At 42.2% G+C, this 16,748-nt stretch overlaps 1 protein-coding gene across 1 annotated transcript in view; it reads right to left on the reverse strand.

Moving 5' to 3' along the window:
• Nucleotides 1-261: 261 nt before the first annotated feature.
• The window catches only part of scn8aa (sodium channel, voltage gated, type VIII, alpha subunit a), a 41,218-nt gene continuing 24,731 nt past the window's right edge, over nucleotides 262-16,748 (reverse strand). Inside the window, 13 exon segments of the mRNA XM_029435270.1 lie at nucleotides 262-1,625; nucleotides 1,730-2,000; nucleotides 2,100-2,204; nucleotides 2,304-2,441; nucleotides 2,885-2,938; nucleotides 3,298-3,582; nucleotides 8,045-8,167; nucleotides 12,511-12,684; nucleotides 13,480-13,634; nucleotides 14,448-14,568; nucleotides 15,233-15,706; nucleotides 15,856-16,212; nucleotides 16,400-16,573. Coding sequence (XP_029291130.1) covers nucleotides 466-1,625; nucleotides 1,730-2,000; nucleotides 2,100-2,204; nucleotides 2,304-2,441; nucleotides 2,885-2,938; nucleotides 3,298-3,582; nucleotides 8,045-8,167; nucleotides 12,511-12,684; nucleotides 13,480-13,634; nucleotides 14,448-14,568; nucleotides 15,233-15,706; nucleotides 15,856-16,212; nucleotides 16,400-16,573 — 3,591 coding nt within the window. The 3' untranslated portion in view covers nucleotides 262-465.

Genomic DNA, 16,748 nt, shown 5'->3' on the forward strand with positions numbered 1-16,748 from the left:
AGCCTCCTTTAGACTGCTAATACAGTTCTAGTTGGATCTGTATGATCCAGTCCCGTAGCATTGGAGCGTTGCTGCGGGGGTCCACACTCGGTGGTGGCAGGGATTTTGCAATTCTTCGATAATCTAGCAGAGATGTCTGTGCCTTGGCAGTTGGTCCCTAAAGAAATGTGTGTAATCGGCCAGCACTCTGCGAGTCATTTTGTATTTGTTGCTCATTTCTATGAACTTGGTCACTATGCAGCAAAGTTCCGTGGTAAACTGATTGTGTTTGGCTCGGCAGTCTTTGACGACATAAGAAACCACATTGCCTCAGTAGTATTGAGTCTGTAAACATTTTTTTGTATGGTTTTTTTCTTTTCTTTTTTTTTTTCTTACTTGCAAATTATCACTTTTTCTACATTTGTTGGGTTTGGGCTCAGAGTCTCATCTTGCTGTGTTTTATTGGATTTTGAGGGTCACTGAACACTAACACTTGGATTCCCACTCATCTTTTTGGTTTTTGTCCTTCTCTTTTCTGGCCCACTCCTCCTTGTTTTCGTCCTGCTTCTCCTTGTCCGGTTTGGTCACGCTGTCGTACGAAGGGAGAGAGGCTGTGGATGGTGTACTCTCTTTCTTCTCTTTGTTGGTCCCGCCGTTCTCAAACTTACTGCTAGTAAAAGTACGACACTTGAAGATGATGCCGCGCCGGAGGAGGTGGAAGCGGTAGGCATTCTGGATAGTTCTGGCAGAGACATCTTCCTGTTTGCGGCGAAGAGTGGTGGTGATGGGTTCATACGACACCTTGGAGGGGTTGGCTGCCACAAAACGCTCCTCCATCTGTTGCCTCAGCATGTCCAACTCACCACTGTCACCCAGCACTCGCTTTGTGAAGGCAAACAGGATGTCCAGGCAGTGAATGCGATCGCCGCTCACCATGGGCAAGTCCATGGCGATTAGTTCTATAGTGTTGGGCTTTGGCACACGAAGTGGGTGCTCAAGTGTGTCTGCAAAGTCAGACAGCTTGGTGAAAGTAATAAATTGAGAGGCAGTTGGGTCGAATTTCTCCCAGATCTCGTAGAAGGTCTCAAAGTCGTCCTCACTGAGTGGATCAGCACTTTCCTCTGTGGCCACGCTGAAGTTCTCCAGGATGATGGCAATGTACATGTTGACCACAATCAGGAAAGAAATGATGATATACATTACAAAAAAGAAGATTCCCACTGAGGGGTTACCACAGTCGCCCTTTACGGCTGTACCAGGGTTCTCCAGTAAGGGGTCGCAGTCTGGAGGGTAGTTAAGAATGGGCAGCAGCAGGCCGTCCCATCCAGCGGACGTGGTGATCATGAACAGAATGATCATGCTGTTGCCAAAGGTCTCAAAGTTGTACAAGTCGTCAATTCCCGCTCCGTGTTTTACGTAGCCAAAGTTAGACATGCCGAAGATGGAGAAAATGAACATGACCAGGAAGAGCAGTAGGCCAATGTTGAACAGGGCTGGAAGTGACATCATCAGAGCAAAGAGTAAAGTCCGGATTCCCTTAGCGCCTTTAATTAGACGAAGAATACGGCCAATACGAGCCAACCTGATCACCCTGAACAGGGTCGGCGACACAAAGTATTTCTCAATGATATCAGCCAGGAACATACCTGAGAGAAAAAGAAAGGGAAGGAGAATATCATCAGCATGCAAAAGACTTGTTACTCCCAAGCTACTTATTAATTGTTTTGTGTCTTCCATCTCCCTCACTCACCAACAATAGAAAGGATGACCACCACCACGTCGAAGATATTCCAGCCATTGGTGAAGTAATAGTGCCGAAGGGCAAAAAGCTTTAGCAGGAACTCCGTGGTAAAGACTACAATAAAGATGAAGTTGACCCAGTAGAGGACGTTCTCCGTTTCATCTGACTGATCGTCGGTTTCCACCATCATAGTGACCATGTTGAGGCAGATGAGGATCATGATGGAGATGTCAAAGACTTGCTGTGTCACAAAGTCGAACACCATGCCCTGGATCTTGTTCTACGAGGAGCGAGGACGCAACGAGGGATGAAGTTGAGATTTACTGAGGTTTCAACCAAATCATCCAAATCATATTTGTTACCCAGAGGAGAAACATACCTGTGGGCGAGGTATAGGTTTTTGTGGCTTTTTGGACCCCAGTTTTTTCATGGCATTGTAGTACTTTTTCTGTTCCTCTGTCATGAATATATCCTGACCTCCAAAGTAAAGGGACAAACAAAGGTTTGGTTATAATCACATTCTGACACTTAAGTGGAAACTCCTAAAGCAAAACAGGTGTTAAGGAGACAGAACGGGTCTTATCTTTTTCTTCTGCTGGTTGAAGTTGTCAATGATCACACCAATGAAGAGGTTGAGGGTGAAGAAGGAGCCAAATATGATGAAAACGACAAAGTAGATGTACATGTAGATGTTGACTTCATAGTCGGGCTGGTCTTCCACCTTGGAGGGAGGCACAATGTTGAAGGTATTGTACATTTCTGGACATACAATAATAAACTTTCTTGAGTTGATGAAAAGATTGATGTCACTCTTATATCTGAACGGTTAATATGACCAGCTGACCGACCAAAGAGTAGAAAGAGGGGGCAACAGCTAGCCTGGCTCTGCCCAAAGCTAACAACATCCTTCTAACAGCACCTCTAAAGTTCACAAATTAACAACTGTTTGTTTAATCAGCAAAGGTCCTGGCCAGGAAATAAACTCTTCTTTGTTCTTTATTCTAGGTGAAGTTAGCTGGCTGCTGGCAGTAGCTATATACTCTCAGCAAGAAAGTGAATAAGCATATTTAAAATGTCAAACTTCTCCTTTAAGATCGTTAATCGCTTGCCATACAGTTACAGAAATAAGCATTGCAATATGTATTGAAGAAACAATGAATATACCTCTCTCGAATCCACAGCCGCGTACATAATGTCCATCCAACCTTTGAATGTGGCCTTTCAAAAGAGAGGAATAACTAAATACATTTGTAGAAACAAAAGATTGTAAATTGAAATCAAAGAAACTCAAACTCAAACCGAAACTGATGCATGTCCTGTGGTACAGCTTGTGCATGGAGAGAAACAAGTAGATGAAGGAAAAGGGCATGGAGAAACAACGAGTATACTATACACAATAAACAAGAACAGACAGCCTCAGAGTACTGTGAAAGCAAATTGAGTTTAAAGCAACAACAGACCGTCAGATGAAGCACAGAAAGAGAAAGAAACACACAGGAAAGTGCATAGGAAAATGAGAAAAGAAACCATGTTAGCATGAAATAAGAAAGAGAGGCGAGGAGGAGCGACACTCTCACCACTTGCAGCAGTGCCAGGTAGCCGGCGCCCACATTGTCAAAGTTGATCTTGACGTTCTTCCACCTGACCTCGGTAAAGTTTTGTTTCATGAGGGCCTCACACTGGGTCTTGTTGTTGACCGTGTCGACGGAAAAGTATTCCTCAGATGTCTGATTGAAACAGTAGTAGTACTTGCCCGCAAACAAGTTGACCCCCATGATACTGAAAATCAGCCAAAAGATGAGGCAAACCAGCAACACATTCATAATGGAAGGGATGGCACCCACCAAGGCGTTGACTACCACCTAGACCAGACCAGGGAAGACAGGATATGACATGAGAACCAGGAAACAAACACAGCTCCTTCAACCCCTCCAACAAGACACTACACACTGTTATGGCGTTACACTGAGAAAAGCTGTTCAACCTTTTGTTACAGGTGGCGCTAAGAGCAGCAGTTCAATCCTATTATGATTTAATGTAGTCAAAAATAAGCCCTGCACTGTGTTATACACACTGAAGTGTGGGGAATTAATGACGGGAGCCGTATCAGTCCCTTTCTAATTAGAGCAGCACCGATTTGACTCTGAGATGCTCTTTGATATGTCGAAGCTTGCGTCTTGAAGCACTTTTGGGATACTCAAGCACACACATAGAACACACACACACTTGCAACATGGCAAAAACGTTATAAAACATCTATAAGAATCACACGTTTATGATGCAAAATGTACAATTTATAAACTTGTAATGTAAAACATAATCATTTGGGGGCATGTTGTGATTTCATGATTACAGCCACAGCAAAGACATCTTATGATTTATGCATGGTAGAGTAGTACGTCTGACATGACATGAATGTCATTGATATGTAGTGTGTGGTACATGTGTATGAATCTTAACGTAGTGAGTTAATGTACTGTTAATTATTCAACCATTATTATAGATATTGTACACTTTAAAACATAGTTGATCCTAATATTGTTTTTCATAAGGTTACAGACAGGCACACACACACGCACACACACACATTAAACTCACACATATTGCATTCACACACACACCACATCTCAGTGGTTGTTTTCTAAAACTTTATCTCTCCAAAGACTCAAAATACCTTTATGTGTATTTATTAAATAAATATATTCCCAAAAATAATAACATGATTATGGTTATGAGAAACACAGTTTATAATATTTGAAGAAAATATATGTGAGTATGTTTCTACTTTTTAAAGCTTAAATGTCAGTAGAAAAGTGTTTGCCATACCAATATGAAGTGTCCACTCTTACCATCCCAACCTTAGACAGTCAATATTCTTAATCTTACTGACATTTTCCCATAACTAAATCAGACAATATATTCACACTATAGCAGTAAAATAAAAATAAATGTAAGTATAATAATTACCACCACCACCACCCCAAAATCTATACCTTTCTAGCAATCCAATCTGATTTCCTGTAGATTTATCATAGCCAGTGATAAGCTCAGCACGTAGTGAACCGCTCACTACCAGTGTTAGGCAGGCCAACCAGCAGCTCTCAGGCAGACAGCTGAGCATGCATGTCTTTGGCAGACTCGTTTTATGGAGCCATATTCCCTCCTCATTACAGACAGACAGGGAGGAGCTCTAGAGCAGGATTCTCTCAGCGTGTGCACAACATTCACAGGCTGACTCGTGTTGAGCGTTGAATCTTAAATCTGTACACTGTAAAACACTGTGTCTAATGCTAAATGCCTAATTGAAAATGGCTTTAGAAAGATGTTTTTCAAATACAATTATAGGTCTAAAAACACTCACAGTCTTGCCATTGCACTCGCTGAGAGAATGACTCTTTGCTCGATCTGAGATACAATTAATCCGCTTTCAAAAACTCTTGTGTTTAAAAAAAGATTAGGCCATGCTGTGTGGAAAGCATTCTCAGAAAGAGGGAAATGGCTTTCAAAAATGCATAATGTAAATCGGCAGTTATAGTACATGCGGGTTACATGGCATTGTGCAATCTCAAGAACCGCTCAAATCAATAAATAGAGAAATGTGTGGATAGAGAGAGAGCGGCTACAGAGATATTTGTTGAACCTTTGCTTGCTTGTGCGTCTGACGAGCCATTGTGATATTTACATGGTTGTAAATGGTTCTATGGGTATTTACAGCACAATATGGCTGTGCTCTTATATAGTATGTGTTGGCCACAGGCTATTAAAGTGATTGTGGTTCACAGGTTTCATCCAAAGGCCCAATGATGACTAATATATTGAAAGGCTGGCATCAGCAGGTTCGTCAGGACAAAGGGGATTAACTGAAAGTGGGGTAAAGATGGCTAGAGATGTTGTCATTCCTGTACAATGCATTGCCCAAAAAAGTAAGACTGAGATTACAAAGCAGCATTAAGAGAAAGAGAGAGCAAAGTACGTAGTCAGAACAGCCCATAATCATTGCATGTTAAGCAGTGCAATGTGTCCATTTAAAGCTGCACCGCTCGCTTGGCGCCGTTGAGTTGCGTTTGCCTCTGCGATGCGTTGTGCCGTAATGTTCAACCAGCGGGGATATAAAGTTCTCTTCATTCTAACTCTCCAGAATCTCTTTCATATGGTGTCATCTCTCCATTCATGTACTTCCCTATTCATTTATTTATCGCTTTGACCTCAAACTTTCCGTTTTCAAACAAAATGGTAGCTTAATTGATGAACATAGACATTATAGTAAAATATTGATACAGCAGGATCAAATTCCTGTTTGTTTCCCTTTGCGTGACTGGGCCACCCTCACCTCTCTTACCATATACACCCAGTGAATGGTGTCATTCATAGGGGCACTGGCATTATTATACTATAAAAGCAAATGTGTCATGATTTCCAACCCCAAAAATGACAAAATAATTATAACAGGTCTATTTCCCATCCCAGAATTAACAATAAACCTTTAAAATTTAAGTGAAACATTCATGACGGCATCCGTAAAGCCTATCCAGGGCCTAAAAGCATTGATGTCTGCTTATGTGCAACGGCATCGCATTTTAGTCACTGGATATCTAGTATGAATGAGACTCAACAATACATTAACAATCAATCCACCCACTATATAATTGCGCAGGCCTTCTTCTCCTGCTGGTCTGTCATTTTTGGGACGTACTGAAAAGGGGCGACACATTGTCTGTCTAGGGTTGAGAGTGTTGTCCGAACTCTGTAGTGCTAGTGAAACTATAGACCCAGAACTCAAAGTCAGAGTTAAACTGGGCCCGTTGTTGCCTCCCAGTTTCACTTCCTGTGGGAGTGGAAGGCAACAGGAAGCCAGGGCCTGCTGTATGCGGTGCCATGACATGACAGCAGTAATGCCTTGTGTGAAATCATATTTGCTAAGCTTCTGCCTGCATTCCTAAAGGAAAGCACTAAAAATCATTATAAATTAAGTATTTCATAAAGACAATGTTTACAAAAATGCCACCAGAATGGACTGTTAGCAGATGCGTCGGTCGGATGGTATGACCAAAGTGCTGACACTGGCAGAAGCTTAACAAATATGTTCTTCCCAAAGCCACAACACTGTAAGTGTGTGGTTTCTGTCTCGGTCCCTGATGCAGAAAGACCCTGGGCAAGCAGGAGAGTGTTGTGACTCTCCAACGGTCCGGTCCAGCCAAACTGGGTCAAGGTGGAGTGAGTAGTGGAGGGATAAGGGGGTGCGGAAGAGATGGAGGAAGGGTGGGGTGTGGGGTAGGTGCTGCACATGTGGGGCTGAGGAGGAGCTGAGGTGAAGAGAAGAAGCTCAAACTAGAAGAAAAGGCAAGAGGGGAGAGTAGTAAGAGAATGAGATCAGGAGAGTTAGAGAGAAAGAGACAGGGGGGACTGCGGGTGACAACAACCAGGAGCAACCATTTGCTACCACCAGTGACAGAGACAACCAATCAGATGTTTTAGGAAGAGTCGGCTGAAGCAACCAGAGGTAATCCAGCTCTGTAAACCACTTCTATTGCAACATGGTCAGATTCCTCTGAATGGTTGTTTGGCAGCCGCCCTGCATGCAGAGTTTAGGTGTGACTGGCTGGGCAGAGGTTATGGTGTCCTGCAGCTTCCTGGTTCCTGCTGGTTGTTCTCGATGCCAGATGCATTGGGGGATGGTGTGAGCTGGGGAGGGGAGGGAGGGTGGGGGTTTATGGGGGGTTGATGGTTGGAGGGTGGGCTTTTATGGGGGGAGGGTGGGGTGATGGGGTGTTCTCAATTAAAAACAGTGGTTGAGAATCAGGCCAAATGAAGAGCTAATTGTAGATTTGAATGATCAATGAAATGACATGTAAGTTTGGTTAGCTTTGAACAATTTCGCATTCACTTTGGCCAATCAAGAAGAGACAAAGTAAGACGAAGTAATCATAATTTCTAGGTTGGCACTTGTGATGAGGCAGCTTTCTGTTGCTCTTTGGGTCATTTTTTTTTATAATGAAACAAATCAAGTTGTATGTAGATTGTTTTTGTTTTGTTTAAGAAATTCAATTGAAATGCAAGTTGTTCTGCTGGCAATACAACTTTACTGTTACTTTACTCAGTCTCCCAGCTGCATCATGACGTGTTGTTTCGCTCTAACAAAAGGCATGGTACAGGATTGCGCATGAAAAGGTGACTTCTTGGCTTTCATTTCCTGATTTTAAAAACAAATCCCCCAATATTTTGGAGTTTTTTGTCCTCTTAGTTTATTTTTTAGTTCAGTTCTAGCATGCTTTAAACTGTTGAATGGGCATGCGGAAGGATCAGCTGCTTAGCTTTGGATCTTACCCTCATCCCTTCAAAACGTGACAAGGCTCTGAGGGGTCTCAAGGCCCTTAGTGTCCTGAGTGATTTAATGGGCCCTAGATCGGAGTAGCCCAGCGCATTAGCTACAAGGCTGACTATAGACACCTACACAAAAACAGAGAAGCAAAAGAGGTTCCAAACTGTTAGAAGTGAGAATATTCACTAGGGAAGAGAGACGGCCCTGGCATAGGCGGAGAGTTGCTTAACATACACACATAAATCTATGCATGTATATGTATGTATAATATTGCATTTATACATGTATATACACAGAGAGAGAAGGTCAATGTTTAGTATAGGACTTATGTGCATAGTATTTTTAGTAGCAGTGCGCCATAGGGATTGTTTGTCTGTTATTTTGGGGCAGTTGACGAGATGTGAAAAGTCCTTTGTACCTGCAAAGAAATATGTGGTTGAGAGAGAGAAAGAGAGGAGATAGAGACATAAGACTCAAATAGAGGGTAAATTAGGCAGAACAGAGTGCTACATGATTTAGTAAAGATACAAGCGAAAAGACTGGGAGAGCAGAGGAAGAGGAGTTGGGGAGGGAGGGAAGGAGAGAGGTTACCCTGTAGAAGCTGATAAAAACCCAACAGACTTGAGAGCCTTACCCTTGCCCCTCTAACATTGTCTCTCCATGTCGCTCTTGGGCTGAGGCATAAAATTCCATATAATTTAAGACAGACAAACTAATGGAACCTAAGAGAAAGAATACAAGTAAACATGTACAAGTATGTCATTTTGCCATTTTCTGTCTCACACATCAAATCAAATTGTCACACAGCATTTCGAGTCAAATAGGAGAGCCACAGTCACATGAACCACGCACAAGAAACAGGGATGGAGGTTAAGGGCAGACTGGATATAGTTATTAGCACTGGATGGCACTGAAAGGACAAAAATACAGTCGAGTTACACACAGTTAACAACGGTTAACAGTAACAGCACACAACCTCAAAGAAACTGGTGCGGCCCCTCCGGCAGCAGCCACCGAGGCATTGCTGCAGCCAGAGAACGCTTCATAGTTATCATTAGTTCACTGGTTATGTCACTAATTTACAAACCTTTATAAACAATCGTTCACAGAGACATAGTAAATGTACTGAACTCTTATCGGCGTAATAAATCAATGTAAATTTAGGAGGTATGGTTTGGTAATTGTGAATCCTCTATAGCTCAGGAACATAAAGCTGATCAAAGCTGAACATATATACAGTATTGCATTGTTATCGAAGGAGGAAATGGGCGATGGGGATTGCGGTGAATAAGCTGCACTAATGTTCTTTAAGGGGGGGTGAGTAGTGAATTAATGAATTAGCCTTGATGAAGTCCCCTCAAGTGTGCTACGACGGCCATTACAGGCTGTCTGCTGCACGGGGAAGCTTTGTAATGAAGGATTCTTTGGCTGAATGCAGATTATTCTAGATGCAGGAGTGGGCAGCTGTCTTAGAATTAGGTCGAATAGAGAGAAATGTGTTTTGTTCAAGAATTAGAACATGATCACAGGACCTGTATCCTCAGGAAGACTTTTGTTTTTTGTTTTTCCAATCTGCAATCCCGGCCTGGATGCTGGAGGGGCTGAAACAGGGGGAGTACCAGTTCCTTACAAATAAGGAAAAATATCAACAGTGAACACATGTGATAAGCACCTCCAACCAGCCACCGACACCAACCGGTCAAACTCACCGCAAGAAGTACACAACATCCAAAGCTTACCAAAGTCACGGAGGGAGGTTTGTAAGAGGCAAAATCTTCATTTTGACTGACGCCATTATCAACATGGATTAGGCTACAGGAGACTTTTTTTTTTTTACCATCTAAGGGTGGAATGCATCACAAATATGAAAAGAACAGCAGAAAGGGTGGCAGCATGGATTGAGACTTCTAACTGTACATGGGCATGTTGCACCGTGTTCAAACATCGGGACAGGCCTTTTATTCAGATTCTCCAAGTACTTACTCTTTGGCTCAAAGCCCCTCTTTAAATCAATAACGTTGCTTCTCGAATAAGTTAGGTGTTCTGGTGGGGAGACAGTAAAATAAAGATTTTGCCTTGATCTGCACTACAGTGTTTGGGGTAATTGTCACCTTCAGCCTGACCCCTTGGAGAAGCCCCCCTTTGGGGTGCCTGGCCTCTGGCCCCCTGCTGGGCCAGCTGTGTGGGAGTGACCTCAGCGCCTCAACATCCTTCTCACAGAGCTCTGCAAGGCAAGGCCAATGACATCTGGGGCTGTGATCTCATGATGACGACAGCACAAACCAAACAGAAATAAACCAAACTAAAAACAAAGGGAAAAACACAACAAAACAATGATAATAATTTGAGTGAAAAAGAAAGATGAATGGAGTATGACAACTATCATCCTCACATTCACACACACGTCACCATTAACACTATTAAACAAGAATAACCTACCCTAGCTGTGTTGTCACTTTAGAATATGAGATACATATTCCTTTTAATTGTTATTCTTAGAAATGTAAGCAAAATATTAGAAATTAAATATCTGGTTGTGTTCTTCAGTAACTATGCTGCAAAGTTTCATTCTTAACTAACTGAACAAAAAAAAATAACTTTAGCAAATACATAACAATATACAAAAACATTCTTATAACGAAAATCAGGAAGACACTAATCAAATGGGTAACAGAAAGATGCAGTACAGAAGAGAAGGGAAATGAGGAAGAACACTCTCACACAAAGAGTCAGGCACATACACACTCAGAGGGAAAAAACAGGCCGGTCTAATGATGGTGCCCCCCCCTTTCTGAGTCCATGACAATGGTTTCACCCCACAGCACAGGAGGCACAGTCAGCCCACAACACAACCCAGACTCATCAAGCACAAGTCTATCTCTTTTTTTTTGGAGGGGGAGCGCTAGTGAAGACCAAACTTACCGGCGGTCGCCTGTCACCCACCATCATTACATCTCAGCACAATATCACCACATTCCTGAGGTTACACTTTAAAGAGGGAACGAAAGGAGGATTGGGAAAGAGCGGAGGAGGGACGTCACTGTCTGTGACATGGCGCCCTGCACCGTCCCAAATGTTGGGCTTGACAACACACCGATAGGGAAGGAGTCTACAATGGCAATAACCAGAATCAGTACAGTGTGGTATGATTATAATTGCTACAAGCTCTGTGTGCGCTGTAACCTTTAAAATATGGTTGAAAAATAGCTGTATACTGAACATTTAGGAAGTCTTATATGTGTAATTGTAAGCAGTACATACTCTAAAATTAAGTGCACATTGTCTATGGTATGTAAATAAATGTATGTTTGCAGCATGACGTCTGGGATACAGGAGCTTATAATGATTCAACATGGCAACCTCTGGCCATTGATAGGAGTCCATTCACAGGTATTGGCTGGACACTGCGGAAAGGTGGTTAGTTCAAGGAGAAAGTCAGAAATCAGGGAAATTCTTATTCTATCCCAATTCTGCCACTCAGCGCAGATTACTCCTTGATGCAGCATTTATGTAAAATTCAAATGCATTAAGCTTCGAGCCATGATAAATGGTCCCCTCAATCGCACAACCAAAATTGCTCAGAGTCTAAAGGTGATAATATATGTAACCAACAAAGAATAGATTGAAGAATTTTCCCTGTTTCTGTCTTTCAGTCTTGACTGACACAAGGAACAGAGAAGTACACAGAGAGAGAGGACAAAGGCACATATCAAACATCTTACAGGCAGAGACAGCTTTACAGAGACACATCTTTGACACGTCCCATTGCTCTGAGCATGACTTGAATATGGCTGTGATCAATGAGCGTGGTTGTCGATTGGCTGATTCTCATCTTTAAGCTTTAATAGCTGTGAGTTCAAATGTGAATCCTTTCTACTAATTCGGCCTGAAAACAGTAACATTGGTATCTGCACCACGTAGGGGAGACAGGTGAAACAGTTTGTTGCTTGTGGCACATCAGAGAAAGTGTTTTAATTTCACAAGCAGATCATTGTTGTACATATTCAAGCATCTCAGAGATAAATCAAGTACAAAATAAGGACTTTTGCTTGATGTAGCTGTAAAAGGTGACTCTGGCATGTGTGCACTTGAAATGGACAGACTGCAGTACAGTCTTGTAAAACACTGTCCTTATAGCATAAGAAGACCAAATAAAGAGGCGTCTTATTGTAAACAACATGCCCTCTCACCTAATGCATGCCATAAAGCAGATATTCATTTATTAACCTGACTGTTCAAACCTAGCCACACCCAACAGACAACAATATTATCCTGTATCCATAAAGTCACAAAACAATCTAATAAAGCAAAAATTCAAATTCTTACTGCAGAAATTAGCCTTAGCTCTGCTGCTTAATACACTGTGTTTATCTTGTGTTGCCGTTGGACCAGGGTGCAGTTGAGGACCAGATCATTTCTCTTCTTCTCTAGTCTACATCAAACTGATAGAGGAAACAAAAGCTGGACTTACATCCACAATGAAGAAGTCCAGCCAACACCAGGCATTGGTGAAATACTTGACAAAACCATAGGCGACCCATTTCAACAACATCTCCAGGATGAAGATGTAGGTGAAAACCCTGTCGGCATACTCCAAAATGATCCGAATGGTCTTCCTCTGCTCGATGTACACGTCCTCAAAGGCCTGTGGAGAAACAGGAAACACATGTCAGCCACGACAAAGACAGTGAGGGAAATATTACACCTAATGATTTATGATTCCACTAATGACTTTGTATACAGCACTACAGCCTGCTCACTGCTGATTTATTAGATTTTTAAAAATCTGTTCTGTATGACATATTTCAAATAACTCCACAGCTAGTGTAGATTTACAGCAGTCTTCACTCTTATTTTAGTAGCATTTGACACGCTTGAGAACAAGACCCCGCTCCATCCCCAGAAATAGACCCCCAGTTTGATAAATGGTACAGTCTATTAATCACAGGTGCTCCTGGCCCCTCCCCTAACCCAGCAGCTCTGACACTGAGAAGCCAAACTGACTGCACCACTTCCTTTTACATAGTATCATAATTACTGCAAGTAGATTCACAAAGCATTGTGCACACTTTCATTATTCACTTGCATTCACCATAGATGTTACCCCAAAAATAAAAAATGAATAATAAAGAGCGAGCTGTAATAATAACATCATAATCACTCATTTAGTCAGCTAAAGTCTGACCTAATAGCTTTAATATACTCAGTCAATCTGGATTAAAAAAAAACTTTTTGGACTTTGAGAGAAAATTACAATCTTTCCGTAATATATATTTCATTTATTATTTCTATCCATTCATCAATGGCGGGGTGGCTCTTCCTTGTGACAGCCTTTTTGCTTGCTGACAGAAGTATTCCTTACAGTCTCTCAAGTTTTTCTAACTGTTACTTTATGTTTTCATTTTCTTTTATGTTACATGCCTGTAGTAGGCCTCCTTACCAGGGCACCGCTACTGAGGAGGATCATGAAGATGATGAGGGACTCAAACCAGTTGTGCTCCACAATCAGGTAGCAGGTTTTTCTCAGCCACCACCAGCTCTTCCACCAGCCCGTAGTAATGTCAACGCTACAGCACTTAAACTTGGCCACACAACCTGAGGACACACAGGAGAACAGACGGCATTTAATATAGTTAGATAAGTTACAGACCTGTGTTTAAAATGTGGTTTAAATTTGAGTCTTTAAATGGATATTATGGGCTTTTGAAGAAACAACTTTTTTCTGCTTACCCAGAGTTTTTTTCAAACCTCTGCATGCAGTTTGAAGTCTGACTGTCGTTTTGAAAGTGGAATGAATCGCTCGGTTATCCAAGCTTTGCTCAAATCCTGGATGTGTTTGGGATTATGTTGCAACATTTCTAGTGTGAAGAACCACAGCACACCTTCTCCGATGCTGAGGGGTTTAATACTTTGTATGATTATCCTTTTCTTGAAAACATTTTTGACAAAGACTCTTCCTACAGAAATCTTATTTTACAGTTTGGAACTACATTTAGCTAAATCCGCCTATTTAATTTTTTTTTAGACAAGATGTTAATTTCACTGCTCATACAGGACTGTGCCTCCAAACTGCACACGGATACATAAAAAACGATGTTTGTCTGACATTAAGAAAGAAGGAAAACAACGGTCCCTTTGAGTGATAAGATACTAATGTTCATGATTCCTATTACTGAATTAAAAAAGAAAACAGGCTTCATCAACAATAATTGTCTGCGTAGTTTTATGTAGTTATGTATTAGAGTCAGCGTCATAAATAAACAGACAGCCTGATAAATATATAGTCTCCATGGGTGAGGGATCCTTCATAATGAAACAGTCCTTCACCCCTATCACCCTCAATGAGCCCAAGGGAGTGTCTGTGCTGTGGAGTGGAGGTAATGTGTGCCATGGGAACAGTGGTCTCACCATCTGTCCAACACGCCTCAGGATCCAAGTATTCCTCCACCGGCTCCACCACCACCACCACCTCCTCCACATCTGGCTTGATGTCGATGGTGCTGCCCTCTGACGAACTGGTGTCATCCAGCTGCACAGACGCAAACATGTGAGCACACACAGATCCAGACACAAACGTTTCAGCGATTCAGAAACATTTCAGTTTTTATTGCACGGCTAAGGAACTGACAGGAAATGTCCATTTTATGTTATTTCAAAAAGAATCTTTAAAAAGGGAAAAATCTTTGAGTACTATTTGATCACAGAGGTTTTTTCTATATTGAAATGGACATTATAACCATCCTGAATATCACATAACATCCACATGAACACTTAAATGGAATATCAAATGGCAGATCATCTGCTCTGAAAGTCTTCTAAATGCATTTTGTGAAAAGACTAACGTCAGCAGATATCCATTTCATCCACATTGCCTGCCTTCTCTATGACTCTATTGAGTAATGGAGTTATATTAGTGTCTGAACACTGCAAAGGAGACAGCCACAACCATGGCTTTACTGCCCTGAGAGAGGAACTTGCACGGTTTAGAGTAACTGAGGATTACAACAACAAAAACAACAACACGTGAAGCATCCCAATATTTACATGTTACTATTCTAAAAGTAAGATTAATTATTTAGTAAGTGCTGAGAAATCACAGTTTTGTTGTTATGCCTTACTGAATACTCTATTAATTACTTCTAATAGAATAAACTATTAGAGGTGGATCATTTTTATGCACTCCTCTCACTGACCTCTTTGCTGTTCTCATTTTCCGACTCGCTGCTGAAGTCCTCCGTGTTGAGGTTCTCAAAGTCAGACTCTCCCACAGCTATGGGCACGCAGACAGTCAGGTTCGGGTTGTGGATGAATGACATGTGGTCGTCATCGATCATATACTTGCCCACGCTGCTGCCAATACCGCTGGTGGTGCCGTTACCATTCTTGATGTAGTCCAGGTCACGGTTGATGTCCACCCCGGTGTGGTTAGCAATGCAGTTCAGCTTCTTGTCATACATATCATCCAAAGGCTTCTGCTCGTCCTCCATTTGCGGTTTATTCAGCAGACTGGCCATCACTATCCGCATCTTTGCTTTAAACCACGCAATGCCTATCTTGATACGTCTGACAGAAATCTGCAGGTTGTTGGGCTCACCGTCGTCATCCGTCGCAGCCAAGTTGTCAGCGCTGAACGAGCTCAGCAGCAAGGCAAGGAAGAGGTTCAACACCTTTGGACACAAAATGAGAATCAGTAACTGGATTTCATTTTTCCATCTCGGATCACATTATAACTCTTTAAAGATGGGTTGGAGACACAACAGTCTGCTGTTTCTCACAAAAGAAAAAACCTGCACACCCTCCCAGCCTGGACACTTACCACCAGGTTACCGATGACCATGACCATCATGAAGACGATGAGGCACATGCCCTGTCCCGCCACCTCCATGCAGTCCCACATGGTCTCAATCCATTCACCGCACAGAACCCGGAAGACAATCAGGAAGGAGTGGAAGAAGTCATTCATGTGCCAGCGGGGCAACTCACATTCAAGAGAGATTTTACACACACAGTCTTTGTAGCTCTTGCCAAACAGCTGCATGCCCACCACAGCAAAGATGAAGACGATGATGGCCAGCACCAGAGTCAGGTTCCCCAAGGCTCCCACCGAGTTACCAATGATCTTGATCAGCATGTTGAGGGTGGGCCATGACTTAGCCAGCTTAAACACTCTCAGCTGAAGTGGGGTTGGTGGACAGAGTAGAAAGAATATGATTTAGTTTCTCTAACTTGCTGCTTCACTTCAGAGAAAGAAAAACATCATAAACATACAGTTATGTTGCCTACAAGTCAACTTTGAGCAACACAATGTAGATGGTCCCCATGCATTCGCTATTTAGAGAGGAACTAAAATGAGCATTTACCAATCGGAATGACCGCAGCACAGACAAGCCCTCGACATCAGCCAGAGCCAGCTCCACTAAACTTAGCGTCACAATGAAACCGTCGAAACAGTTCCAGGCCTCCTGGAAGTAGTAGTATGGATCCATAGCCACCAGCTTGAAAAGCATCTCCCCTGCAAAGATCCCTGTGAACACCTGGCACGTAGGAAAGGGAACAGATTTGAACAAATGGATTTGGCTCAACACCATGTTTCACAGGAGAGGTTAGAATGTGAAGCATGATGGGTGGTGAAATTTGTGATATTTGTCGTGACCTATTATCTGAGTCGTGCATTATAGATGTTAAAGGTTCTCAATTCTAAATTCAAAG

This window comes from Cottoperca gobio, chromosome 7 (assembly GCF_900634415.1).
Source record: "Cottoperca gobio chromosome 7, fCotGob3.1, whole genome shotgun sequence".
NCBI classification, from domain to species: Eukaryota; Metazoa; Chordata; class Actinopteri; order Perciformes; family Bovichtidae; genus Cottoperca; species Cottoperca gobio.